Genomic DNA, 19153 nt, shown 5'->3' on the forward strand with positions numbered 1-19153 from the left:
TAGAACTCACCAAAATAACTCCACAGGCTTGCTTTCTACCACTGTTTTATGCACTGAGATGATCTCCCTTCTGCCTTCTTCTAGCATTTTGCTAATCATTAATTTTACATCACAAAACCTCAACCAGAATCTGCCTTCATCTACAGCTAACCCATTTCTTTGGAAGGGAAGAGCTAATTCCAAACCATAACTCTTTAAGTAATTTAAAGCATTCAACTCCCATACAAATTACCTAAAAATCTGTCAGTATTGGATAAAATTCTCAGAATACTTATAAAACATAAGTTGAAATCTGCATCACTTCCAAAATATTGAAGTTTTAATTTTTTAAATAATTAAGCAAGAAACAAAATGGCAAATCATAAACACAACATGTTGGTTTTACAGCACTTTCATATTCATCGATAATGTTATGAATATTTAAAAAGTGGAATTTTATATAATCTGCATTTTAACATATAGTAACAGTAATGTGTAATATCCAATGAGTAGATGCAGAAATGGTGCCATTCCATTAAGAGATTAAATATCGAGTGACAGGAGATGTGTAGTTGAGTGTATTTTGTATAAAATGAACTTCACTAGGCTGAGATCTGCTATAAAAGAGGGGGAAAGGCAAATCACATGTCAGTTATGTGTCTAAAGTTTTCATTTGTGGTCCAGTTTGTTCTTTTGCAGGAAGGAACAAAAATTGGATTTCTATGAATAAAAATACAAAGACTAAAGGCATGAAAATAAGACAGAAAATGAATTAGGATGTTTGAAGTGTTATCTTGACTAAGTATTACCTCTTGTTTTATAAGTCAACCTTATTTAGAAATAATTTGCATACAATAAGATGTACACATTTTAAGTATGCAGCGTGATGAGTTTTGACAATGATTAAAGCCATCAGCCACCCTCACAGTCAATGCATAGAACATCATTCCCAAAGTTCTCTTGTGATTCTTTCCAATCAACCTTCTCTCTCCCCTCCCAGACCCAGAGAAGCACTCGTCTGTTTTCCAACACTATTCATTAGATTTGTCTTTTCACGCATCATGTCCAGTAGTTATTATTATGTGTCTACACATCCCATGTGTCTACATGTGGTTTTCTTTATATGCTTAGTAATTAATATCCTGCTTGGAACTGACTATGCTTCTGGGATCAGTAAGCCAATGTTAATCATCAAATCTAGGAAAATTTGAACCACTACTTTTACAAAATGTTTTTATGTATCTTCTTCACTTTCTTTTCTTTCTGGCATTTCAATTACATATGTCAGAATGTTTTACATTATCCTACATATCCCTGAGACTCGATTTTTCTTTACGATTTTTACTTAATGTTCTTAATATTTGGTAATTTCTATTAATCTGTCTTCAAGCTCACTGATTATTTTTTCTGTTATTTCCATTCAGCTGTGAATCCTTTCTAGGGAACTTTTCATTTAAGCTGTTATACATTTTAGTTTTAGAATTTTTTATGTTTTTTACCATAGTTTTCACTCCTCTTTTAGGTTTCCCTATCTGATAGCTCATTAAGATCATACTATATTTTATATCTTTGAAAATATTTATGATTTTTGCATTAAATCTATGTCTGCAAATCAAATATTTGGACTTGTAATCAATTTTTCTTTTCCTTTCCTTTCTCTTCTTTTCTTTAGGGGAGAGGTGGGGGACAGAAGGAGAGAGGAAGAGAGAATCTTAAGCAGGCTCCACACCCAATGTGGAGCCCAAGGAAAGGCTCAGTCTTGCAACACTGAAATCACAACGTGAGCGAAAATGAAGAGTCAGACACTTAGCCAACTGAGCCACCCAGGCATTCCTCAATTTTTATTTTCCATAATCTTCCTCTGAAGAGTGTTGATTTTTCTTCCAGGAAGTAATTTACTTGCTAGCTGAACACCTTGAATCTATGAAGACTTATTTCATGCTCTGTTATGGCAGATATACGGAAAGTGCTGGTGTTTTCTAAGACTCCATAATCTGGGTAGAATAAACTTCCAGACTATGATGGCTCTCCGGATCTTGTCTTGTTTTTAGGTGTTGTTAGGGTGGGCCTATTGTAGGCCTTGCTAGGTCACAGTCCTTATTCTTAAAGCATGGTGTTTTCATATCTCAGGTGGGTAGTCAGGGTGTTAATGAGGTCTCTACTCTCTGGCTGGACTGGCACACTAACATTTCCCAGTTTCATCTCTAACATCCCTTTCTCCTACTCTCTGATAAGCCCTGTGTGCTCTTACCCAGAACATGCATAGTCCAGTCCTTAGCCAAGGTCTCATGAAGAACCCTCACCCAGACTTTTGAGTCTCATTTCTGTGTAGCTCCTCCCTTCCTAGAAGCTTGTTTCATTCTAAATATCCTAACCAGTGCAGCAGTTCCAAACTCTGAAGTTGTCCCCAGGCAGAGAAAGATGACAATTGTGGGGACCACCTTGTGAATTTTCCTGCTTCTCAAGGATCACAGACTTGTGCTGCCAACGCTTCAAAATGCCAACGCTTCTGTATTTTGTAGTTTTGTAGTTGTTTATAGAAGGAAGGCTAATCCCATACCAGTTGTTCTATTGTGGCTCAAGTCTTTTTTTTTTTTTTTTTAGATTTTATGTATTTATTGATGACAGACACAGAGAGAGTGGCAGAGACACAGGTAGAGGGAGAAGCAGTCTCCTCCCAGGGAGCCTGATGTGGGACTTGATCCCAGGACCCCAGGAAAATGACCTGAGCCAAAGGCAGAGGCTCAACTACTGAGCCATCCAGGTGCCCCATCAAGGCTCAAGTCTTATCTATAGTTTTAAAGAGCTACCTAATGAAATTTGAGATCCATTAATAAAAGCATCTGAAGTTTTATGGTGATATTCAGGTAACTGAAAAAGGAAAGTGTAATAACCTAATTTAAAAAAAGAAATGAGGGCAGCCCAGGTGGCTCAGCAGTTTAGCGCCACCTTCAGCCTATGGCATGATCTTGGAGATCTGGAATTGAGTACCACATAGGGCTTTCTACTTGGAGCCTGCTTCTCCCTCTGCCCGTGTCTCTGCCTCATTCTCTCTCTCATGAATAAGTAAATAAAATCTTAAAAAAAAAAGAGGTCTCATGATTATCTGATCCATAATTTGATTCTCATTTCTTTTTTTTTAAGATTTTATTTTATTTATTTATTCATGAGAGACAGAGAGAGAGAGAGAGACAGAGAGAGAGAGAGAGAGAAGCAGGCTCCATGCAGGGAGCCAGACATGGGACTCGATCCTGGGACCCCAGGATCATGCCCTAGGCTGGAGGCAGTGCTAAACCACTGAGCCACTGAGGCTGCCCCATGAGACCTCTTAAAATGTGCATTATGTTTCTGTCTTCTTGTGTATCATCCTTGGAACAACCATCCTCTCTCCACTTCCTGGGTTATGAATGGTTTTATTCTATTTTTAAAAAGATTTTATTTATTTATTTGACACACTGAGAGAGTGTGTGCAAACCAAGGGTAGTGGAAGAGGGAGAGGGAGAAGCAGATTCCCCACTTAGCTGGGAGCCAGATACAGGGCTCCATTCCAGGTCCCTGGGATCATGACCTGAGCTGAAGGCAGAGACTTAACGAACTGAGTCACCTAGGTGCCCCAGTGGTTTTCAGTTATGGTGCCTGCCTAACCACTCCCTGTCATGAATGTGGGCATGTTTGTCCAGACTGAGCCAATCAAAATACCCCATGCTAGTGATCTCAGTGATTGGTGCAGGGATGAGCACCCAAATGGTGTCAGAATATCTCCTGAGCTTAACACATGGATATTGTTAGAGAGATGTTGTCTTTCTCTTGGGGTTGCTACCTGGGAAGCTTTGAGCTGGATCTGTTGACAGACAACTTGTCCACTCAAAGAACAGAATCTGTGTAATAGGCATTTATCTGTCTTGGACAGCTCAGTATCCAAACCCTGTTCCAATCTGAGATCTCTATTGTGTGACCCTTGGCAGCAGCATCCTGTCACCCACCCTAGTAAACAAACATTCTCTCTCCTTACCCTCTGGAAGCTATGATTCAGCCAATCAGACAGAGTCTGTCAATCCAACTCTTCTACCCAAGACCACAGATATGAAGGTTGTAATATAAAGATGCAGAGGAGGTAGGGACCATTTGTACAATGGTAGAGGAGTAGAAAATGTGAGGAGAAATTATACTTACTATACTATACTATACTTACTATACTATAGTAAGTGTCCCATGATGGCACGTTCAGATGTATTTGTAACAGGTATCCAAGTGTGGCACTGGCAGTAGTGTCAGCTTCATGGGCCATTTCAAGGACATGAACTTGATGGTGCTCAGAGCTATCTGGGAACTCTTAGGTGTTTGACTGCTTTTCTCTTCCTGGTTCTCAAGACCTCCTGATAATCCTATAAGCTACCCAATAGTCTTCTGTAAATTCCTTCTTTGTTAAAGTGTGTTTGGCAGATGACTAGTTGTCCCTCAGAATGTATGTGTAAGTGGCTAGAGAATATATATATACATATATATGGAAGAAAAGGAGAGAAGGAGGAAAGGAAAGAGAAAAAAAGAGGAAAATTTTTGCTTTTCACTTTGGATTCTTCCTACTGCTTAAATGTTTCAGAATAATAAGCAGGTATTGTTCTTAACCTTTTTTTTTTTTTGAAAAAAATCAAGTGAAGATTATCTTGACCTTAATTATCCAGACTTCAGTCACTGTGTATCTAAAAATGCCCTCACTATTTCTTTACCAGTGAAATGATTCCACAGGCAAATGCAATGCAGACCCTTGGAAGTGCTGTTCTTTCCAAACTTCACTTTGAAAAAAAGAGCAACTGCTCTCTGTGAGGTCCTTCCCTCCAGACATTGCAGAGGTAGGAATGTATAGACCTCTGTGTTCTGAGGAAGGAGAAAGAATTTCTTCTGCATTGAGTTTTCCTTGGAAGACTTTCCCATTTGCTAAAATGCTCTTTCCTCTATGACTGTGTCTTTATCTCTCACTAGAAATTTCTCCACTGTGCAGAAGACTGTTTTTCCGGAGCCAGTATTTAGCCAAGCTGGTGGTTTTGTTGGGTTGGTTGGTAATTTTTTCGTGCACATGGCATGTGAGTGACTGACACAAACATATTGGTTTCTTTGCTTTCCCTACTTTTTGGACCGTAGTTATTGGAAAAATGATGTGATGTGTCTGGGTAACCACTGGCAAGATGAAAAGCAATATATAACCTACATACACTGCCAGACTAACATTTCATCCAGGGTGTGATGATGACCACCACTATGTTTATTCATAAAGTCCTATTGAAATGATGGGAAAGTTATGATTCCTTAGCAGCTAAACCCTTCGCATCAGAGCTGTCATCACTGTGACTAAATGAAATTCTCTCTGGTCCATATATTTCTGTGTATATATGGTACCTCTTTATTTTTATTAGTTGTAGATGCATCCATTCTATAGTGTAATTTCATGGCTAGGACTTCTTTTAGGCCTTGCAGCTCAAAAATAATCCCCATAAATTCTACCTGTAGATTAATTTGTGCTTAACTGGCTATTTGAAAATACACATGCCCTGCTGGGTGGTAAGCTCCATTTCTCCTTCAGTAAGAATTATTTAAATAATATGTGTGTATAGTCTGCCCATGCACACAGGCTGTTTACCTTTCTCCAACTGCTTCATGTCCTGAGATGCTGATTTTTTATTGTCCACATAAACCCTGCTCCCTTGCCTTCTGGAATGAGTAGGTTTAGCCAATAGGCAATGCTGGGAGGGGATCAAAGAGTGGAAGGAAAGGTTAGGGTATTTATTTTTCTGGCTCCTTCCTGGGCCATGATTTGGCTTTGGCTGTGTTTATCTAAGGCCACAGCCCTCACCCAATTAGCTGTTTCCTCCAATCCTTGCTCCTTTCTGATATTATTGTCTTTAGGGTGCTTTATGATCCCTAGTTGATTTCCTTTAACCCTGCCCACATCTTTGTAAATTGCCTCTTCACTTAGTGTTTAACAATCGTTCCTTTTGAATGTGCCATTTGTTTTCTGGCAGGACCCAGACTGATGTAGTAATCTCACTATGAGTGGCCTCAAGAAACAGATCTCCAAAATTGTACATTGGGATTATATTGTGTGGTAGACAGAATAATGTCCTCCCCCAAACGTCCACATCTTAATCTCTGGGATCCATGAATATGTTGTGTGGTGAAAGAGAATTAAGAATGCAGGTAAAGGGATCCCTGGGTTCCTCAGTGGTTTGGCGCCTGCCTTTGGCCTGGGATGTGATCCTGGAGACCCGGGATCGAGTCCCACGACAGGCTCCCTGCATGGAGCCTGCTTCTCCCTCTGCCTCTGCCTCTCTCTCTCTCTCTCTCTCTCTCTCTCTCTGTCTCATAAATAAATAAATAAATAAAATCTTAAAAAAAAAAAGAATGCAGGTAGAATTAAGGTTGCTAATCAGCTGACCTCAGGATAGGAAGATTATCCTGGATTATTCAGGTAGACCCAGTGTAATCACAAGGGTCCTTAAAGTGGAAGAGAAAGGCAGAAAATCAGTGTCGGAGTGGTATAAGGTATAAAAGACCAACCAGCCATTTCTGACTTTAAACATGGAAGGGGGTTATGAGCCATGAAATGCAGGCAGCCTCTAGAAATGGAAAAGTCAAGGAAACAGATCCTCCTCTAGAGTCTTCAGCAAGAGTACAGCCCTGTTGATGCCTTGATTTTAGCCCAGTGAGTCCTATGTGATTTTTGACCTACAGGGCAGTCAGATTATAAATACGTATCTTTTTTAGTGGTCAGTTCATGGTAATTTGCTATGGTAGCAATTGGAAACTGACACACATTGCTAACGTAGAACTTTCTTGGTGAAGGAAAATGGAATATGCATAATCCATAGCACGTTATTCAACTTATTCCTAGTAACAGAGATTGGGAAGCAGTGCAGGTGGAGGGCAAGGTATTGAGAAAATCAATTGGCCATGGTCCTTAGGTACTACAACGACAGTGGAAGCTTTCAAGACAGTGGCATGAGTTAGCTTTTTCTGTTAGTCCAAAATAACATACACAGATCAAAGTGTCGATTTGAAGATCCAGTCAGGGCACGAGTAGAAAATTAGAAAACCTCTCTGGCAGCTTTAACAATGGAGCTTACCCCCTTCGGTACATGTTTGATCTGAGTAAGGATCAATCTTGAGTCTGAGAGCTGCAACATCAGTGTCTGATTTATTAAGGGTCAGAGGAGGGAATGTGACCTTCAGACACGGGATGGGAACATTTGGGTGAACACTGACAAGACTAAGAACCTTGAACCCCCAAATTGTCTTAAAACTTTCTTGCCTATAAGCACCCTGATCCAGCTGAGGGGCTGGAGAGCCTAGAATTGGTGGTAGTTGAATGAAACTATGTTTCTCAGCTTAGTCTGCACATTAGCTCAGAAACAGGACTGTGCAGTTATGTTTTATGTTAGTCATTTTTTATGACTTTATTCTCTGCAACCTTATACAAAAGGTGCTAGTAGTGGCTAACATCTTAGGTTTAGGTGAAAGTTTGAATGAATTCGTATCATCTGTAATGAATGGTAGCTGTGTCCTCTGTATTGAGGACACAAGTTTTTTGTTTTTTGTTTTTCTTAAGATTACTATATTCATTTTAGAGAGAGAGAGAGAGAGAGAGAGAGAGCAGGGAAAGGAGCCCGAGGGAGAGAGGCAGAGAAGAAGGCTCCCTGCTGAGCATGGAGCCTGAAGCAGGGCTTGTTCCCACGACCCTTAGATCATGACCTGAGCCAAAATAAAGAGTTGGCCACTTAACCAACCGAGCCACCCAGGTGTCCCACAAGTTTTTTTCCCCCCATATAAAAGGATGCTGAGGTGAAATGTGTCTCAAGGTAAAAGTGTGTCTCCGCTCTTCTCCAGCCTGCCTTGTGTCCTTTATGGACAGCAGCAACCAGACTTCCTTGTCCTCTGACTTCTGGCTCAGTTTGGCCAATTCAAGGCACTGACAGGAGATTGGGAGGTAAACTGAGAGGGAAAGGGCAGGGTATTTACTTTCCTGGCTCCCTCCATGCAAGGCTACAGTTGACAGTGTCAGGCACAGCCCCAATTTTAGAAGCATAGCTAGGGACCCCAGCCCATGCTGGGCAGGCATTCTCTACAGCTTGCTGTTATTTCTAGTCCTGGGGTCCTTCACCTAACCCTTTCTGTGTTTCCTTAAACTTGTCCTTACTTTTCTAATCAGTTCCTTCATCCATCTCTTCAAATACCCTCTTTTTCCTGCTGGAACCCTCACTGAGACCATCATCATCATCATCATCATTGCCAGCATCATCAGAGCAACTAACATTTATCAAACATTTCTTATGTCGCAGGCTCTGTGCCCAAACATCTCACATGAATTAGCTTATATTATTCTACAGCAATTCTATGATATACATGACTATTGTTACTCCATTTTAGAGATCAGGAAATTGACATTTAGAAATTGGTACACAGCCTTCCCAAACTTACCTACCCAGGCCAGATTTGAATCCAGTCTGCAGCACTTGAGAAAGCATGGTAGAGTAAGTAAAGGAGACAGGTTTTGGAGTTAGAGAGTCTTGGTGACAAATATCAAATGGCAACCTGAGCCAAAACATTTGATCTCTCTGATGCTTAGGTCTCCTTCTTTCTTTCTTTCTTTTAAAGATTTTATTTATTTATTTATTCATGAGAGACACAGAGACCCAGGCAGAGGGAGAAGCAGGCTCCCTGTGGGAAGCCTGATGCGGGACTCGATCCCAGGACCCCAGTATCACACTCTGAGCCAAAGGCAGATGCTCAACCACTGAGCCACCCAGGTGTCCTGGGTTTCCATATTTCTGAAATGGGAACTACATTGCTTCTGCTAGCTAGAGTTCTTTGTTCGCAAACAACAGAAACAACACTAGCCAATCAAAATGACAGGATTTCAGAGAGTTCGATAGGTAGTAACAATTAATGAACACATTCTTCAAGGCTTCCATGTTGTTAGTTCCAACCATTCTCCATCCATGACTGCTCAAGACTCAAATTTCCTGAAGATCCAAATTTACTGATCTCCCCTTGCTCATGTTACTTTCCACACCTTTAATTCAGCAGGATATGCCATCAGCTCTGCATTCAGTGATGGAGGGTTAGTCTCCCTAGGAAAACTGTTGTGTTTTTATCTGAAAATGGGGTAAGGATCCTGTGAAGGCAAAAAGGAAATGAGCACTATAAAACGTGGTTTCATGCATGCTACAAGAAGTAAAGGCGATATTTTCGGCAAAGCACTTGACACAGGAGTCTGGGCTTTCTCTTCCCTCCCTCCAGAGCGTTCAGAAAAGGGGCATTTAATAGTAGTGAGAGAAATGATACTGAATAGAACTTATCTTCCACTGGCTGTGTCTATTGTCTACCCTCTGAGAGTCTCTCACAGGAACTATCAGATGTTAACTTCTCTCGGATCTTGCCCAGTGACTGCCAACCTTACCCCATAATGCCTGTGTTTATACAGATTCCTCTCCATTGCTTATGGGCATCTTCCAACAGTCTGTCCATGTACCAACTTGCTAATCTGATTCATATCATTGTTGAACATCCTGCTTTTTCTCCAATGTTATATTTTGAAGAATTTCAAACATATACAAAAATTGAAAGAATCAGTCAGCGAGCACCGATAAACACACCACCTAGATTCCTACCATTAATATTTTAGGTTATTTGCTTTATGGCATATCTATCCCCCACTATCTGTTCACTCATACATCCCTTGAAGCCCCTATTTGACAATATTGTATTTTAATGGATTAATAAATATTTTTTTATGACGAACTAAAATCATTTATATCAATGTTAGCAAAGAACCAACTGACAGGGGTCTCAGCAACATCTAGGGGTTGGGCCAGTTTCTTTTGGTTAATGCTTTGAATAGAAGAGGTTTTAAAAGCATTTGTTTCTCACAGAATGTAACCATCTGTGCTTTTTGACAGGTTCTTTGACTTCTATCATTTCTAACTATGCCTCTAAAATAGATTTTTCAGAGAACTGCTTTTGGAATGATTGGGGAAGTGTTCTTAGGAGGAATTCACTGACTGAAGTGAGCCAAAACCAGAAGAATATGTGGATGGAGCATTTCCTAGATAATAATGATAATAGGTTTTGAAAAATGTCTGAAATCTGTTTCACACTTAACCACAGAGATTTTCACATCTGATCACCAAATCCTGGAGAAATAAAAGATCCTAAGAGGGATACTCCCAATCTTGAGAATCAGATAAACATCCCAACTCCTGAGGGCTATTGAAATATCAAGATAATCTATATACCACACATTGCTTTCTATTCTTTTTCTTTTAAGAGATTATATTTATTTATTTGAGGGAGAGAGAGAGAGAGAGAAAGAGAGCACCAGCAGGGGGAGGAGCAGAGGGAGAGGGACAAGCAGACTCCTCACTGAGCAGGGAGCCTGATGAGACCCTAGGCTCCATCCCAGGACCCTGGGATCATGACCCGAGTTGAAGTCAGATGCTTAACCAATTGAGCCACGCAGGGACCCTTGCATTCTATTCTTATTGACTAGATTTCACTGTGAGATTTGTGTTTTTCATTCAAGCTCCTGAATTCACAATTCAAACATCTGGGTTCTTGTTAATTTGCTTACTTATTGAAAGATGTTGAGCCGGTGCTGGTCAAATTTTCAGTGCAAAGGTAATACAGCAGAGGAAACCTAACATAGCCATCTTTGAAGTGTAAACACAAGTCAGTTCAAATTTTTTTTTATTTAATCAGTTCACATTTAAGTCTAAAATATGGAATGTCTACTATTGGTGTCTTTTGTCTGTGTTCTGGCATGAGATTTTATATCTTTTTAAAAAAATTTATTTATTTTTCATGAGATATACACACACACACACACAGAGGGAGAGACATAGGAAGAGAGAGGAGAAGCAGGCTCTATGCAGAGAGCCTGACACGGGACCTGATCCCAGGACTCCGTGGGATCATACCCTGAGCCAAAGGCAGATGCTCAACCTCTGAGCCACCCAGGTGTCCCTAGAGATTTTATATCTTGATGGGTGAGTAGAGGTTTGGAAGAGTGTATTTGGGGAGTACTAAGGTGGAATTAGCAGGTGGCTGGGGAGAACTTGCTGAGAAGTGAAAATTGAGGAATAATCATGCCAACAGAGGAGAGAGGGTCTAAACTGTACTGCAAAGAATATTGGAACATAAATAGAATCTTGGGATGTGTCAAACAGGAGGAAATAAAGATGAAAAGGTGGTGACATAGGAAAGAAGAACAAGCAACACTTAAATAAGTGATTGTAGACTGAATGGGGAGGAGACATCTCTTTGAGTTTAGCTGAGATATTCTTGGTAACCAGGCATGACCTGATGAGGCCTGGCCTGAGGTGATAGGATATACTAAAAAAGAAATGAGTACAATGGGCAAGTAAAATAGCTCTGGAGAAGCTGATCCAACCCAGAGCCCTAGGGATGAGTTCTTACATTCTTAACCCAATCAAAAAAGCCCAGCAGCCTGACCCCAGTCAGCTCAGACATGGTCACATAGCCTTCATTAAAATGCTTGGAAAGAAAAGTATTCTTTCCTGGTTGGTGTGCTGTGTGGACATAAAGCTTGAGATTGCTGGGGCCATGTTGACACCGTGAGGGAGGACAGCCTTATGATGATGCTTATGATGAGGGAAGGCAGAAAAATCGGGTCATTGAGGACAACATTGAGCCACTAAATCAACCTCCTCTGAAATTCAAATAATCCCGGGATTTAACAAATTCAACCTCATCATTGAATGGTTTCAAACTGATAATGGTGTTGGTGTAACCCAGGAGGCATCACTAACAAAGTTAATAGGGTAAATTTTATATCCTTGTTGGAAAATAATCTCCTACCACATCCTCTGACGCATAGACAATGTTCAGTTAAAATATATGTAGGGCAAAAATCTCATTTCACCCAACATATAGTGTTGCTAAAAACTAAGGTTAGAAGTGGACACAGGATATCATGATTGTGGTAGCAAAGTGGTGTTGGGCAGGGGGGCCATGCCAAGGCAAGGAGGAATTAAAGTGAAATATTCTATAGGATATAGTTTTTCCATTTACCCTCTGTGACAGAGATAAAGCACCTGAGGAGGTAGGAACAGTGATCAGTAAACAGGTTTTCTCACATTTTTTTTCAGCTGCTATTTGAAATTCTTTCTATTCTTTATGGCCAAGAGCTCACAAGATGGGGAAGATAGTATACTTCTCTCCTAATTTTTCAGGACAGAGGGAACTACCTAAAAAGGAAATTAGTATACAATAGTGGAGTATGGGAGTTCTTTTTTATATATATAGATTTTTTTTTAAAAAATATTTTATTTATTTGACAGGGGGGAGAGAACATAAGCAGGGGGATTGGCAGGCAGAGAGAGAGAAGCAGATTCCTGCAGAGCAGGGAACCTGATTCAGAGCTCGATCCCAGGACCCAGAGATCATGACCTGAGTCAAAGGCAGACCCTTAACTGACTGAGCCACCCAGGAGCCCTGACAGCTCAGCTCTGATGGTGACTCTTCTAAGGAACCAAGGTATCTCCAAATAGTCTTTCTCTACCATTGGTAATTGCCTTCTCCAAAGCAGGGATGATAAATTAATACAATCTTGCTGAGATGCTTGGAAGACCTGCAAATGCAAACTATTTGAGAAATATTCAGGCACTAACTGGGTAGAAAGAAGAAATCTCACCCTGGAGGAAATAAAAACAGCATTTTCCTTAGTCTTTATTTCCAAGATTTGTGTGTAAGGCCAGTATTTGTCAGTGAGTGACACCCCAGAGCCCTTTCCTAATGATCCTAAACAAATTTCAGAGATCAAACAAGTTATCATTTTGGCTAATAAACAAGGTCATAAAGTGAATACACCGACTTCCAAGCTACATTGTGTGGGGGAAGATATTTTCATTATGAACTAAACACAGTAACTTTTATGGCAGCTGATTTCCTTCTGAGAGCAGTCATGTATCCCATTTATCAAGGTTGTGTGCAGCCTTGAGATGTGTGTGTTGTATTGCTGGGAGACAGAGAGTTAGTAAATATGGTGCAAATTAAAAGGAGAGGCTCACCTATGGGGAGGAATAAATGAGATGAACAGAGTGATTAAAGAAAGAAAGCAGCTTAAGCTGAGTACTGAGGCAAGATTCTCTAAGAGCTACAAGGAGGCATGAGTATAAATAGCAAAGGGGACAGATTAGCTATGAAGTAAATATCTGGTGACTTCTAGGGCTGAGCCTGAAAGAACAGAGAAGCTGAGGCTAGCATTGAATGTATGCATCAAGTACATAAAGTGGTAAATGAGAGAATCTCTGTCTCCTTGAGATTTATACTCTAGAAAGATTTATACTCTTAGGAAGGCAGATTATGCACATAGAAGTGTGCTACAGCTTGCCCAATATTGACACATAAAGACTAAAGGCATTACAGTGTGGATGTTGTGAGAGCTCAGAGGACTGCTGTGGGCTTGGGCAGTTGGGGGAGAAAGAGGTGGTTTTGAGCTCAGCTTTTCAGAGAGAGTAGTCCCGAATGGTTGAGTGGTTGAACATGTGTGTGAAGGGAAATCAGAAAGGTAGAAGGGAAAGACAGATGAGATGGCTTCCTTCATAGTCTGGGACATCTATAGACTCCTTGCATTTCCTCATCCCTCCCTATCAAGTGATAATACTCTATTTAAAGGAAGAAGATTTGAACGAATAAAAGGAAGATCAATGAAAGGAACAATTCTATTGTAGTGCCGGGGTCCTTTTATTTCTATGTATATATTTGCTATATCAATGTAGAAGTTATGAAGAAAAGAAAAATGTAGATTCTAATCATAATCATGATGGTAACTAAAACGCAAGTGCAGTTTAAGAGTAGCAGGTACATCATCGATTCGAATTCACTTCAGGCACAAAGTCAAATATTATAAAAAGAATTTTCTGGACATGTGCTCAAGTCAGAAATTACATTAAGGAATTAGTTATTAAGCACCAGGACAAATCTATTCACATGTCAATCTTTGCGGTCATCTGTCATATTGCCAACAAAGACCTCCACATCATCACGTGGACAGAAGGGAAAAAATTTAATACGGGAAATGATGAGTACATCTTCTGTAAGATATCAAAGACCTCAGAGATCTTTCCTGGAATCACTGAATGATTTCCATCTTCTTTGTGAGCAGTACCTCTCTAGGAAGGTACTAGTTGATGTCATCTGGACTGTAGAGTATTATTAAAGAAGAGTTCAACTCTTTTTAACAATAATATTTTTATCACTTGAAATATTCAAGCCAGGTGTACAAAACTTACATCATGCTATCTCTTTAATTTCTTACATACCCATAGCAAAATTTCCCTAAATTCTCATCTTGGAAAATGACACCATCAGCTATCCAGTGACCTAGACCAATAATTCAGATTCCTATATTTTTTTCCTCACTGCAATTCCTCTTCTTTCATTTTCACTCCCTTAGCATTTTTCCTGTCTGTGTCTTCCACCCTATCCCTACCACCACCATTAATCAGGTTCCCCATTGTACAACTGGAATATTACACTCTCTTAACTGGCCTCCTTTGCTCTCCTCTAACCTATTTTCCATAATGAATCAGGAGTTGTCATTCAAAAGTACAATTCTGTTCATGGTATTCCCAGTATAATCAATCAACTGGTCAATCAATCTTTCACTACTGCTAGGACAGGGTTCAAATAATTCCACTGTCATAGAAAAATCATGATCTGACGCCTGCTTACTTCATGAACCTTATCTCTTATCATTTCTCCCATTTCTTATCTCACAGTCCAGCCAGGCTGAATTGTCTTTATGATCTCTGAATGCATCCCATTCCTTTGTCCAGGCTGCTGTTGTGTAGAATGTGTAGAATGTTCTCTTTAGGAACCATGTGTCCCTAGTCAACAAAGTCCACTTTCTTTTTCAGATTTATTTATTGGGGCACCTGGGTTGCTCAGGTCAGGATTCAGGGGCCTGGGATTGAGCCCCATGTGGGGCTCCCTGCTCAGTAGGGAGTCTGCTTCTCCCTCTCCCTCTGCCCCTCATTCCACTCATGCATGCATGCTCTTTCTCTCAAAGAGAGAGAGAAAGAGAAAGAGAGACAGAAAGCATGAGCAGGAGAGGAGCAGAAGCAGAGGGAAGAGAGAATCCATAAGTGCAGAGCCCAATGCTGGGGCTCCATCCCAGGACCCTGAGATCATGGTCTGAGCCGAAACCAAGAGTCAGTCGCTTAACCAACTGAGCCAATCAGCATCCCAACAAAGCCCACCTTTGAAAGTTCAGCTGAAGGGACGCCTGGGTGGCTCAGTGGTTGAGCATCTGCCTTTGGCTCTGGGCATGACCCTGGGATCCGGGATCAAGTCCCACATTGGGCTCCTGCATGGAGCCTATTTCTCCTTCTGCCTATGTCTCTGCCTCTCTCTCTGTGTCTCTCATAAATAAATAAAAAACCTAAAAAAAAAAAAAAACCAAACAAGAAAGTTTAGAGTTCAGCTGAAGAATTATTTAGGAATGCCTTTAAGAGGAATCATTTCTAAACAGTGCTCCCCTAAACCTGTACAGTCTTCTGGCATCACCTATACCCATTGTGCTTTCTGGTTTCCATGTCTGTCTTCCCTTCTAGACTGAAGATGAGGGATGATGATGCCATATTTATTCTTGTGCTATATTCATATTTGTATTGTCAGTTGGTTCCATATTAGGCTCTGCCAAAGAGAGCACTAGAAAGAAGTTACTAGACTGGAGGAAGAAAGGACTTGCTCCTTCCTGCCTGCTACATTCTGGCTTCCTGTCTGCTTCTTGTTCCTGTGAGCAGCCTCTAGCAATACTTCCTAGCCTTCCTGAAGTAGAAGCTGAAACCCATTTGCAATTTCTCCACCCCTTGCAGAACCAGCATTGTTGTGTCCTTTAAAGGGACACCAGTTTGAGCCAGCATCCCCTCCTTGGAGGTCTGAGTCCCAGTCCCCAGCGAATTCTTCTCCAAGCCTTCAAGTTTGAATAATTCCAATTTCTTTCTCTTTTCTTTTCCTACTTCCTGCAGTTGGCTCCCTCCATGGTCCTGCAGAGTTCTCTTTTTCACTTTTAGTGATCTAGTTAACAGTCATATCTGGTTAACTATTCCCTATATTAGGTTTTTGATGTGGTTTCCATTTTTGACTATACCATGACTGATACAGTTGCTGAACCAAAGAATTCCTTTAGTGTGAGGATGTCTGATTCAGACTTCTTCCCATAACAATACTGATGGATTATAAATGTTTTATAAAACATTGAGCCATCACAAAGAATTTACTTCCAGGGACGCCTGGCAAGCTCAGTCGGTAGAGCACACAACTCTTGAACTTTGAGTCGTGAGTTTGACCCCTACATGGGGGGTAGAGATTACTTATAAAAATAAAATCTTAAAAGAAAATTTTACCTCTAAAACATTCACTGAATTAGCAATGTCTTTGCAGGTAGCTTTATTCAATACACCTTCACTCTCTAGGTTTTTGTTTTTTGGGTTTCTTATTTAAGATTTTATTTATTTATTCATGAGAGACACAGAGAGAGAGGCAGAGACATAGGCAGAGGGAGAAGCAGGCTCCCTACGGGGAGCCCGATGCAGGACTTGTTCCCAGGACTCCAAGATCATGCCCTCAGCCGAAGGCTGATGCTCAACCACTGAACCACCCAGGTGCCCCTCACTCTCCAGGTCTTAAACTTGGCATTGTTGTTCAGAGAACACCTGGCTAATTCATGTTGGTCACTTGCCCAGGGACCTAGACCAAACTCTGTGTGACTAGTCCCACCCTGGACCAACCATACTCTTTCTTCTCATTTCAGCCCCATTACGACTGAACCTATCATCTTGAGCATCTGAATAGATTCTCTGCTGGTTTGTCATTTGTATATGTTTTCTGCTCTTTCCTCTCCCAGCCTGAGAGCAGGATTATTTCAGCTGCTTCTGTGAATCCCCCAAAGCTCAGTAAATGTTATATAAACAAAAACATGAAGGAATGAAGTGGATTAGCAGGGAAAGGGAAAATTCATTGCATTCAGTTATCACTTTTTATTGATTGGAAGACCTTGGGCAAATTAGCACTTGATAAAGATTGTTGATTAATCACTCACCAGTAGAATGTATAACCCCAGTTTCTTGAGAGTGCTCCTGACTGCTTTAATATTATTATTTGGATCTAGATTTCTTATAGGAAACATTATTTTAATTTCTATTAATAGTGACAGAGGAGCTCATAGTAGGAAAAGCACGAGCTTGGAGTCAGAAAAAACTAGGTATAGATTCTGAATCCACCACCTGTATGAACTTGGGGGTAAATTACTTAAGCTCTTGGAAGCTCAATATCCTCTCTGTAAATTAGAATAATAATCATTATCATTATCACGTATTCGTTGCTTTATGCCAGATATGTTCCAAGTGTCATACATATATTAACTAATTTAATCCTTACAATGACCCAGTGAGCTATTTGCTATCATTACCTGTATTTTATAGACAAGAAGACCAGTCTCAGACAGGTGAAATAGCTTGTCTCGGATCATCCGGCTAGGAATTCTTGGGGCCCAGAGGTGGAACCAGGCAGTCTAGCTCCGGAGCACATCTTCCTACCCATCTGCTCTCTTGTCTCTTTCCTTTCATGATTACCAGGAATCTCATTCAATAAACTAATATATGTTGAGGGCATGACCCATATAAGTGCTGCATAAATAGTGCTATTCTGACACCCTGGAAGGGGATTTGAAAAGAACTTGGATTCAGTAGCATAAGTTCAGGTTAGATTTACCATTGAAATGACCTAGCTGGTATGAACTGTTATTTTTATTACGAACAATTTGGCAATAGCCTCAGTCTCAAATAGTAGTGGAACATTTTCCTACCACCCGTAGTGGTCAACGTGATGAAAGGTATCTAGTTATGTAATGTTTATTCTGTGTTCTGTTGCTAAGGAAAAGGCCATATAGTCAGATCAGGACAGTTGAGCCACGTGAAGGTGGCGTCCTGAGCAGCCTTCTCTAAACTAGCACTCACTGCCTTTACCCAACGCTGCCTCTTCCCAGCACCTATCAGTGCCTGACATAATAAACTTGTTTGCGTGTTGTCTGTCCTCCCACCAAAATGTAGGCTCCGTAGAGTCCAAACTCATCTGTTTGGTTCCCTGCTCCATGCTCTTTGCCCAAACCAGGGTCCTGCCAAGGGTGGGGCCCCAGTACCTGTTGCACAAACCATGGAGAGTGTCTTCGGTACCAATTTTTCAGCAAACACAGGACGATTCTTCATGTGCAGACCCATTTCTGACAGGTCTTGAGGATGTAAAATGCAACTCAGAGCAGGCAGGTCCAGAAACAGTACAGAATCAGAGATTTCCTTTGGTGCTCCAGTCAGGCTGGGTTCCAGAAGGGGCTGCCAGACAGCAGCTCTCGGAGGACAGGCGAGTGAAACATGGGAGGTAGTGCTGATGTTAGCACCTCGAGTAAGTCCAATTGGAGACATTCCTCGCAGAATCTTGTGCCGGGAGAAATGGCTCTCTCAAAAAACAACGAGGACTGCAAAACTCTGCAATGCGCTATTTTAAGCTTTGGCTGCTTGGAAGCTGAGGAGCTGAGGACCAACCTTAATGCTCAGTAGTAGCGATAATGGCTTGGCCACAGTTTTAATATCTTTCTCTGTCTTCTGATATAAATATTATATTTATCATATTTAAAATAATAAACAATAAATATTTGCCATGTATATTTATTATGCTTAACATAATAAATAGATTTGATACATATGATCTATGCAATCTGTTTTTATTTTAATACATTTATTATATATATTTCTCTTATAGGAAACCATCTCAAAATTTAAAAGTAGGATATAAATGTAGATACTACATAAAAAAGAAGTCAGAGAAGTCCTGAAGAAATCCAGGCACAGCAGGTCAGGATGATGGCCCTGAAAGAACCCTTCCATTCCTAGTGCCCTGCAAGGCAGGGACTTCTACTCCTCTCTTCATCATCACCCTGCCTGCCCAAATCTTGTCCCAAACTCTGGATTGGTAAGGAACGTTCCCATTTAGCACATTTATCTTCTATCTCTTTTTCTACATCACCAGTACCAGCCACACGTACTGCAAATCTGATCCTGTGCTCTTCCATTTTACCTTCTTCGGGACCCTCATTGGTCAGCAG

At 40.7% G+C, this 19153-nt stretch overlaps 1 protein-coding gene across 1 annotated transcript in view; it reads right to left on the reverse strand.

The window, feature by feature from the left end:
- LOC129506016 (pre-mRNA-splicing factor CWC22 homolog) overlaps positions 1-18483 on the reverse strand; it is a 33215-nt gene extending 14732 nt beyond the window's left edge. The window contains exon 1 of the mRNA XM_055319431.1: positions 18194-18483. Within this exon, the coding sequence (XP_055175406.1) occupies positions 18194-18473 (280 nt within the window). The 5' untranslated portion in view covers positions 18474-18483. The remainder of the gene's footprint in view (positions 1-18193) is intronic.
- Positions 18484-19153: the final 670 nt, after the last annotated feature.

The sequence above is a fragment of the Nyctereutes procyonoides genome, unplaced genomic scaffold (assembly GCF_905146905.1).
Source record: "Nyctereutes procyonoides isolate TBG_1078 unplaced genomic scaffold, NYPRO_anot_genome, whole genome shotgun sequence".
Classification (NCBI taxonomy): domain Eukaryota; kingdom Metazoa; phylum Chordata; class Mammalia; order Carnivora; family Canidae; genus Nyctereutes; species Nyctereutes procyonoides.